The sequence below is a fragment of the Centroberyx gerrardi genome, chromosome 3 (genome assembly GCF_048128805.1).
Source record: "Centroberyx gerrardi isolate f3 chromosome 3, fCenGer3.hap1.cur.20231027, whole genome shotgun sequence".
In the NCBI taxonomy this organism is placed as follows: Eukaryota; Metazoa; Chordata; class Actinopteri; order Beryciformes; family Berycidae; genus Centroberyx; species Centroberyx gerrardi.
Genome location: NC_135999.1, coordinates 24,674,173 through 24,684,510, shown reverse-complemented (window position 1 = coordinate 24,684,510; position 10,338 = coordinate 24,674,173). Strand labels below are relative to the sequence as shown.

Genomic DNA, 10,338 nt, shown 5'->3' with positions numbered 1-10,338 from the left:
TAGAAAATAACTATTTACAACACTTGCTTATCTACAACACAGAAACTGTGTCCTCAATAAGAACATGCACAAGTCAAGGACCTTATCAAAACAAACAAAGTTGATTCTTTAAGTAATGTTTGACTTTTTAACACGCTTTTCAAAACAGACCACGGTCAGATCTTCTGTCTTCGCCATCGTACTCAGACTACGAGCATGTAGAAATTAAGGATACATATAATATATACAGATAACAGAACAGATGATAATATTGTACATTTCAATAATATTCCCTGTTTGATTGAAGACTCAGACATTATAGTCTATATATAGGCAGAAACAATTTTCGAAAGCAAACTCTTTAGGAAATTTACATAACTCTCTTCATAGGTTTTGACAAAAGCTCAAGAAATAAAGATATTTCACTCTGCAAATGAATGTATTTATGTAGCTTATACATCCACAAAACTGAATAAGTTTTGCCAGTAATTACAATGATCTCATTGAGTGGATTTAAATTTGCTGCATGGATGTTGTTGAACAAGACATCCATGCAAATCTGTATAAATGAGGTCCCTTAGAAAACTATTAACATCAATTGTGTTTGAGAATTACAAAACAGAAAAAGAGAACCCCCAACACGGTAATACTTTGTTCTGTACACAAACCGTTGCGCTCCCCAGCTTTACACACTAGTACAGTTAGGAATCTCCCTTGTGCTCTCGCAGGCATTTCCGACTCCCCCTGAATGAAAAAAAATAAAAACGAAAAAAATAGAAAAACAGCACAAGAAGAAAGTTATTAGTCCAGCATAGGCGCTTTGATGCCTGTGGAAAAAAAATCACTTCTTTGACATTGACACCTCGTGTTAATTACTGGATTTTCAATGTGCTGCCTTATCAAAAGCTCTTAAGCTGTTAAACAGCATGGAAATTAGACAGTGACCCATTTTAAACCCGTGTTTTTTTCTTTTTTCTAATAATGCTACATTTAGATTCATGTATGGACGTATACATGGAAATAATTATGTTTTAAAAGGGAACAACGCTGAATTTCATTACCAGAGACACGAGAGAAAATGTTGACCGTTCCCCTAATCTGTGATGATTTGCTGAACATACAGTACAGCTCCATGAGCATGATTTGAATGGACAACCTCATATTAAATAGAGAAGATGTGACAGATTAATATCCAGTATGACTGTTTTGGAACTACTGCTATTACTTTAATACTGTATTATTTTATTTGGATGTAAAAATTAAGAATATTTTATGAAATATTCTACAGAATGTCACACGTCAGTCACATTCATGTCCACAAATATTAGCCACCTTTATCATCTTTTTCATTATTACTGACCATTCATTTAAGTAATCCTCTAAAGTGGCGGTGATAGCCAATGGTTAGAGACACGTAGTAGAAGACGTAAAGTAGAAGACTGTGGTTGTACTGGGCAGCTCCCAGATGTAAATGTGTGTGACTTTATGAATATGAAGCAGGGAGATGTGGAAAAAGTCTCACCTGAATAAATAACGGTTAAATATAATGTATATACAAATGTGGCATTCTCTTCTTATCGTGAAATGAATACTGTACTAAAATGTACAATTTTGAATTTAATGTGCCTCAATCATTTCCACCTCTCTGAAATTCTGTCTGAACTTTTGTCTGATGGGTAAAAAAGCGAGAACAACAACAAAATCAATCCCCTATAGTAGTTTGAAGCAGTTAATGTCCACTTTGTTTCACTCTACATTTTCCCTCTCATTATGAGTCTCTACCCCTCCTGGGCCGCCATCACATCAAATTGCTAGGTGTTTAATGGCTGACAGAGTATACTGAGTGGAGGATCAGTTTGTATACTAAAGGGAACGATGAGTTGAATAAAGATATTCTGTTGGAAATAAAGTTTAATATTCATGGCATTGGTGCATGTGGATGTGCAAGACTTATTTTCATCTTCTACAACCATTTGGAAGTTCAACACCTGAGGCAGGATCAACTAGATATCCAAAATAATAGCAAGTGAAACTAGCTTCATTAGTCTTGATGTTTGGAAACTATCTCAGAGCTAGATATGAAGCCAAGGATCTCACTTCCCGACCGGCTTGTCATCTCAGTAGAAGACTATACAAAGTCAAAGTAAGCAGTATCTGGCCAATTTGCTCCTGACAGTCTGTTTTTCTTTTGGTGATTTTGAAATGTTTCTTGTAAACCAGCAGTTTTGTGCCCAGATAGTGTGGTTAAGGCCGCTGCCTCTGTGCCCCTGCTGGCCTAGGATTGAATCCCAAAGGCCCCGTGCCGAAACACATCGGTTTTACTAATAATTCATTGTTCTCAGTACTGCAAGTGTTGCTGGAATTTCTGCTTTGCTGCGATCAAAGTCTACCAGAACTTTCTCTCCTGTGTATCCCTCTCTGCCTCCCTACTAATAAAAATTATAAAAGGTGAGTGGAAATTTTGGAATGTGGATTATCTATGAGACTTTTACTCTTAAATCAGCATAGGTATTCATGTGTAATGAAGCTGTTACAAATGTAAATGATTGGTAATCTCATGGTAAAGTCATGAATCATGTCTCAAATTTGTTGATTGCACTATCCACATTCATTTCAAGGAATTGTCCAAAACTTTGCAATACCTGTAGAAACTGTTCCTACCAAAGACTTACACACTGGTAACGTCTATACATTTAAACCGATTAAATTAAGTTTTATGCAGAGCATTTAGACTAATGAGCAGAATATGTTCATGGATTTTTTGCAGGCTCTCCACTTACGTTTGACCCTGGCATCCAGCTCCTTCTCCATGAGTTCTTTGGATGTGGAGAACTCACTCAGAGTGATTTTAGGCGTGCTGTCGCCCTGGCCCACCGAGCCAATCATCTCCTGCTCTTTCTCCTGGTTCACCTCAGCGTATATGTTGATCCAGGGTATTTTTCTAAAGATTGGTAAAGAACAGATTGATGATTGATTGATGGTCATATTTTGTTTGGAAATCATCTCCTGTATATCTAGCAGTTTCTGTTACATTGATCACATTTTTAACGAAAAATCTAGCTATTTATTGATACACTGGTACCAAAGATTCTGCTTTTTTCATCATAAATCATTATTTTTATTTGGAGACTAACTCTGAATGAAGAATTTGTTTCACAACAACTTACAGATAATTATTACAGTACATAGTTCTGTTGCCTGGTACTGATATGGGGCTGTTAACTTTCAAAGTTGTCTTGACTATAATTACACCTCAATAACTCATTCATAGGCATAATATATTAACGTTGGTATCTTCTCCCATCTATAAATTATGATACCTAATATACAGCTTTATTTAGTCACTATCCAATTTATTTCAAATTACTATTCATTTTGGTTATTAATTGTTTTGTTTTGTCAACTGTGAGATTTCTTGAAAAATGCATCCTCTTTAGATTAATGGGAAAAATTCCATATCCATAATTAATGACAACTTTTCCATTTCCCGCAGACTTTTTCAAGAGAATCATTTTGAGCATGCATAAATTATTCAGCAAATAACAGCCGAGGCACAGCAACAGCATATTAAACAATTTAATGGTCGTTTTCTGAGCATTTCATCGCTGATTGGCGCATGTGCCTTGTGCATCAAAAAGCATGCTGGAATATGTCTACAACCTCTAGGAGGACATGTAAAATATAATTTCCAATGCCATCAGATCGTCACTGATTGGTGCAGACCGTCCTCATCTGGCATCATCAAAAATGGATGACATGGTAATTGATATATGGTAGGTTTCTATATGATTATATGTGCAGTAGGCAGAAGTAATCACAGTGTACCTCTTGAATTTGTAGATGAGAAACACAGCTAGACCCAGGAACACCACTGATAGAAGCATCAGCATGGCCGAACTGCTGTGTCTTGGGTTGGAGTCCACCAAGGGCGCTATGGGAAGAGAGAGATAGGACAGAGCTAATTGTACTGTCATTGAGATGCTGGAAAACCTATATTTAACTGTTTTATGCAGTTTGGCAGAAGAGCGGCCATGGTTTTAAAACATTTCAACTTCAGTGGTTTCTATAGTTGTACAAATTGCATTCTGTCTTGTGCGTTTCCCGGCTGCGGATTCACAGCGACAACTCCGGGTCTGACAATAATTCAAAGGCCAAGTTTATTCAGCAGTAAGTAAATGAATCCCACTGTGCATTATGGGTACATGTGAGACAATGATAGTGCATGATGAGAAGTTTGCTTTTGTTTTTAATATCTTGAATGTCTTAAGTTGTGGTGGCGTGAAATTGCTGTTACTAATGCTTGCCCAAGTAGATGACAGCTGTAAGTAATTCAGACATTTCAGCTTGATTTGAAATGGTTAAATGCACTTTTATTTATTTCAAACAAGAACCCTACCAAAGCAGCAGCTGCACTCACTGTGATTAATGTCATCGTACATGGTTCTGATAATAACTCCTGCACCTTCTCCTTGTGATTTTCAGGAGTGCATTAATGTCTATCATTGAAGGGAAATCACAGTGCATTTTATACCATTTCCATGCTGTTTCTGGGCCCTTCAGCTCAGAGATGGAGCCGTGTGATGCTTGTGACCTTTCTCAAGCAGCTTGAAGGCTTTCAAGACCTTTTCTTGGGAGGTGAAATATAAAGAGCGATCCAGCTGGCTACACCTCCAATGTCACTGGAGAACAGCACACCGCAGTACGTTGCGGAGCAGCACATGCCAGGCAGTAATACCGAACGCTTTGAGCTATAGACAGCTCACGGCTATATTCCTCCAGGGATTGTGTGGCTAATGGAACCTGCCAAGTACCGAATACACTACAAGATCTGTCCACCAGTGGGATCAGAGAGCTGGGGCCAAATGAGTTCTCGAGGACTAGTGTGTCCTACACTAATGAAAAGTAAAGTCTTGCAGAGACACCACCTTATTGGCAATCAGTGTGCCTCCACGACTCCTGCATTGATTTAATACTCAAAACAGCAATTTGTTTTGTGATGGGGAGCTTTCGGAGGTCTTGAATGTTAAAAAACGTCATTAAATCGTCTTTTATCAAGACTGAACAGTGTTGTTGACTTTTCAGGCAATTCTGAATTCCGCATGTGCCCTTAAACCGTACACTGTTCTTTCTCAAGGACTAAATAATCAACATAATTATACTCAGTGTAACACTCATTTTGTGGTTGGATGGCTGTAAAAGAAATAGAACAGATGTTCGGCTCTTGATGGCAGGCATAAAAGATCCCTCGTCTCAAGGAGTTCCACTTAAAATGAAACCCCTCCCATCCTCCCCTGTGTTCTTTCGCCTAGGATGGTGGCAGACTGACATGAATTTTAATTGGTGGACCAAAGAAAAATTCTTGTTGTCAAAACATGGGTATGATGGTTTTATTTCATGACACTTCAAAATAAGAAATATGCAATTCTAGAACATAATTAAATTACCCTTGCAAGTTAATATTTTAGTGCATTTACACATTACAGCAGTTAACTTAATGGCAACATTGGAAGGAGTGGGATCAAGCGTTTCTTACCCAGTGTTAACTGTGTGATGTACACAATCACCCTCGCACCAGGCTTGAGCTCGAACTCCACCAAGTTTTGGTTCAGCGCACTTACAATTATTTCAGATACCTGTCAAACAGATCCAACATGGTGCATCTGAGTCGAAGAGCTGCAATCACCATCTTTTCTATACACACGCAAGGAACTATCCGGTGTAATATGATTTCATGAGCAAATTGTGTGCAGTAAAATCCAGTCATGCTCTCCCATACCCGCTCTAGCTCCTCCTCACTCTTTTTCTTGCCCTCTGATTGGTTCTTGTGAGGTAACAGGAAGAGCTCAGCGGCTGTTGGGACACCTGGGAACACGGCTACCAAGAGCTGCTCTTCTGGGAAATCAGACACCTGTAGCAAGGGACAGTCAGGAATATGCATTAGCTTACAATGTCACACTGTGACAGCTGATTGGTACTGTAAGCTACATAAATTAAATACATTAAAATCATGTTCTTAGAGCTGTGCGTCCATCAAATCATACAATTACAGCGGTTTATGTGGTTCTAACTCCCCCCTACAACCTCGTAGGCTGATGTTTAATACTGTACTGTTTACAAATCAACTAAGCTACAGGACCATTATATAGTAAATATGCAACATAAAGACATCAAAGGATTTCTAGTGAAACATTACTTTTCAATCTTGAGAGAGAACTTAATTATGCACTCTAATTCAAATTCAGGATACCATTGCCCTGTCTGTGAGTCCCTACTGGAGGATAAGTGGTTGTCTACACTCAACACAATAGCTCGGAAAGAAACATTTTCTTCAAGTGGTGGATATCATTTTTTCCCCCTTCAAAAGGTATTAGATGCCTTAATGTTATCATTGTATCATTTTTTTCTCCCTTTTTTTTCCAATAGTTATTGGGACTCATAAAAGTACATTTCAAAAGCCTCAGCAACAAATTTAATAAGCAGTTCGATGAAGGAGGAGGGAAATGGAAACGTTCAAATGATGTCCAAGTCAATGAAGCCTTCACAAACAATAGATAAGAATCTGGTTATTAATGGATTTTCCAGCTTCATCTCAACCTCCAAAGGTGTCAAAAGCGTATTATTCTTCTTTTGACTAAAAATCCCCAAATGTTTTTTTCTCTTTTTTTTTTCTTAACAGCCTTTACCCACTTTATACAAGCAAGGCAGGCAGAGCCCAGGCGGTGATCAGTCTTCATTTAAGAGCCTGTGATGTTTTTATGTTTTCTCTGTGGCCTGGGCGGACAATGGAGTGGGTATAGCCAAAGCACATCAATTATCAAGCACAGAAATCACTATTTGAGTAGCAAAGTAGTGGACAAATGATAGCCGGGGCACGACTCGCAATGAGAGAAGGGGCGGCAGAGGGGGAGATAAAGTGAATAGGATGGAAGGGCAGAAGAGGCAATAGCCCCTGGAAGAAAAAAAAAAAAAAAAATCAATACACTCAGACCATGTTTGCTCTCATTGCGATCAGTCATTAGTTTAAAAAGCTGTCTGGCTGCTTGAGAGTGCTCCCTTTTGATGCCCCGCGAACTCATTGCTGGATTAAAAGTCAGATTGGGGCTGCGTGCAGGAGGAGAGGTGAGTCACTCGCTGAGGATGAGGGCGCCCGCTGCGGGGACGCCCGGCTCAATTTGGTTTCATCCATAGATTTCAGACTGCAGCATTTTATGAGTTTACCATTTGAAGAAGATGAGCTCTGGAAGGATTCACCAAAAGAAATGCAACCATTTGCATACAAACTGGAATAATTGGACACATTGAAGGGGATTGCACTTGTAAACATGCATATTTCCGGCACGCACAGCTCAATTTTTCTTCAAGACACATTTTTTGGCAATTCCATATGAAATTTATTTCATATGAAAATTATGCAGTAATTTTTTAACATAATGAAATAAGAGGATAGATCAAATTATCTCTGGAGCTTGCTACAGTGCTAGATTTACCATGCACAGACTGGATGAGAGAGTACAGTTTTGTGTCTTTGGGAAGCAAGGAGGACATGATAGCTCGGGGGGCGCATTAACCTGGGAGGGAAGCTACTGTATGGGGAGTATGAACATATTAAACTGTATGAGTTTGCCGAGAAACGCTGCTGGAATGTAAGAGAGTGGCGTCTGAAGAGATAGACAGAATGGAATGAAATAACCTCCATTACTGAACCTGCATTCAGGACTGCTGGTGCAGAGCTGAAATGAGCCTAGGTGAAGAGTGCAAAATCATGACTTCAAAGATTCGGCAACAGGGCGACGCGGCGAGACACCTCAGTTAAATGGACCTTGACTTTAATTGCAAGCTGTTGCCCCTCTCATCTCCTATTTTATTGTTGGGGAGTTGTTTACCATGTCGAGAAGCCATCAGTTATGGACTAGCTTCCGTCTTGAGGAGGAGTTGATTGTCAACCGTAACAAAAAACAGAAAAAAAAAAAAAAAGCCTCATGTCACCGCTTGTACGATGATTTTTCTCTGGAAATGAAGTCTGTGTCAGCTCCGAGCGTCGCTAGGATAAATAGAATCTACAGTCCATTCACATGGATAGTGGTTGCCCTGAATAGGCAGATATCAAAATTATATGTAACATGGTGATCTGAAAAGAAAACAACAAAAAAGAGGGACACATCAATCCGTGTAACTCAAAGGTAATAGAATAAAAAAGCCCATATTGGAACTGCCAACATTTTCACCTAATGTTCCAGTTTAATATTTCAACTCAAGGGAGATGCTATAACACTGTGCTGAACTCAGGGACAAAAACTACTAACATTCTTTTTGACACTACTAGTTTTTAGCTTTACAGCTTCAAATGCTGAGTTTTAATATGATTTGTGCCGTAACTTAAGAACAACTCATGGAGCATTTGCTAAACTGCCCACCTCACAAATAAAGTTAAAATAAGCTTATGTGTCCTGCATACATTGCTTTTGAAAGTTATTTGCAGAATCATTTGCTACATTTACATACGCACAATTGCGTAATTGTTCTATGATTATTGGAATCATTTTATTAGGCTTTTTATATGTGTAGTGAGAAAACATTGTTCTGTCAGTGTTCCTGTTTTCATGCAGTCTTTCACACTGCAATTATAGATTCAAAACATCAATCACTTCCTCCACTAACAGCTACTCACAGTGTTAGTCATTTCCGTGCTGTCATAACTAAACAAAACTATAATATCATATCGTTCACATACCATTTAGTGTATGGTCTCCCCTTGTAACCTTTCTGAGTTAATGCTGAGATACAAGATGTGAAAAGTGGATGTGAATGCTTTTGAGTTAATTTCCAAAATGCAACATATCCAAAACATTTACTTGAAGTTCCAAAAAATAGAGGATCCAGTCTGTAAGTGTGATCATTCTGTTAACTATTGACCTACAGTTACCTTCTGTCCTTTAAGAAATACTAAGATCTATTTTAAGGTTGTCAATCATTTCCTAAGAGTACATGACACTTTTTGAAAAGGTGGATTTTTGGAACAAAACTCGTCACATATCACAACTCAACATGTTCACAACATAATGGAGAACTTGTGCAACTGAAAACTCTTAACATGCGATAGTGTGTAGAGCCCAGAATCTATTCGGTCAAATACATTTTAGGCACATCTACAGAGATTCCACTTGAGTTTGACTTTTATGTTTAAAAGCATTACTAAAGTAAACAAACTTTATCCGGCTTCAGAATACATCAGCAGTCCAGTTGATCAATTTGAGAGTGAAGATGGTGAGAGTTTCAGCAGGGGGTGTTAATATTGATTCAGTGAAAAACTCCCTACATTAGGGCAGTGACGTGAAATTGATTTGTTAATTTGACCTAAAAACTTAAATATTAACAAAGCAACTTACAATGTTAAGGCAGCCAGGAACATTTTTTTTTTTTTTTTATGTCGTCGCCACAGCAGAGTGAGGCTCATAATCACGCAGTAGTAAAACTATGTTCTACAAATCAAATCTTTATTGAGCAGTATCTAATGAATAAAAAAGAAGTAAAAGTAAAAGTAGTATCATTGTGAAAATGTGACGGAATGACTTGTATAAAATCAATTGTCTCCAAAGCATGAACATGAATCCGGGGTATTCGTAACATAACCTTCACCCACCGAAACATTCCTCTAAAAGCGCCCACCCTCGGCTCCACCGTTCAATACTGCTGGCAAGATGGCCAAGAGCACAGCACCACCAAACGCAGGATGCTATTCATGAGCTGTGAATGGGGAGATGAGTAGCACTTAACAATGATGTGTGAGCTTCCCACACAGCAAGGGCACTTGCACCCCTCCTACATTCGAGTATGTTTAAAAACACACGCACACACACACACACAGATACACAGACTGACAGATCCCCGTACACTACTACCCCTCCATCCCCCCCCTCCGATGCTAATTTTGAAACTCTGAGTGCATCTTACTGGTGACTTTTGAAAATAAGGAATCAGCGCTCATCAAGCCGTCTTGGGAGAGGCAGCGGCGGCCTCTTCGCACCTGTGTGATAAAGAATCACACGGTGGCCCGAGGGCGTTCGCTTGCCGCACCAAAGAGCCGAGCGGATTGGGCAGCAGAGGTAAGAAGAAGGGGAGGAAAAATATTTAAGAGAGAGAGTCAGGAGAGAAAGAGAGAGAGATACAGTGACAGAGAGAAGAGAGGGAGAAGGAGAGAGACAGGGGGAAGGACAGAGGAAATGAAAATCACTCACTTGGAGCAGAGCCTTCTTAATTACTCTCCCCACATCCTGCCTCCACTCGGGTATGTCGGGGTTGAACTCGTCCAGATTAGGGGAGAAAGATAAAAGTAGCGATTTGAAGAATTCTGTCGAGGAG

General features: G+C 39.1%; 1 protein-coding gene across 1 annotated transcript in view; it reads right to left on the bottom strand.

Moving 5' to 3' along the window:
• Positions 1–563: 563 nt before the first annotated feature.
• sorcs3a (sortilin related VPS10 domain containing receptor 3a) overlaps positions 564–10,338 on the bottom strand; it is a 146,919-nt gene continuing 137,144 nt past the window's right edge. Inside the window, exons 22-27 of the mRNA XM_071921088.1 lie at positions 10,215–10,327; positions 5,756–5,887; positions 5,513–5,612; positions 3,805–3,910; positions 2,760–2,920; positions 564–723 (exon numbers count right to left, since the gene is read on the bottom strand). Of these exons, the coding sequence (XP_071777189.1) occupies positions 665–723; positions 2,760–2,920; positions 3,805–3,910; positions 5,513–5,612; positions 5,756–5,887; positions 10,215–10,327 (671 nt within the window). The 3' untranslated portion in view covers positions 564–664. The remainder of the gene's footprint in view (positions 724–2,759; positions 2,921–3,804; positions 3,911–5,512; positions 5,613–5,755; positions 5,888–10,214; positions 10,328–10,338) is intronic.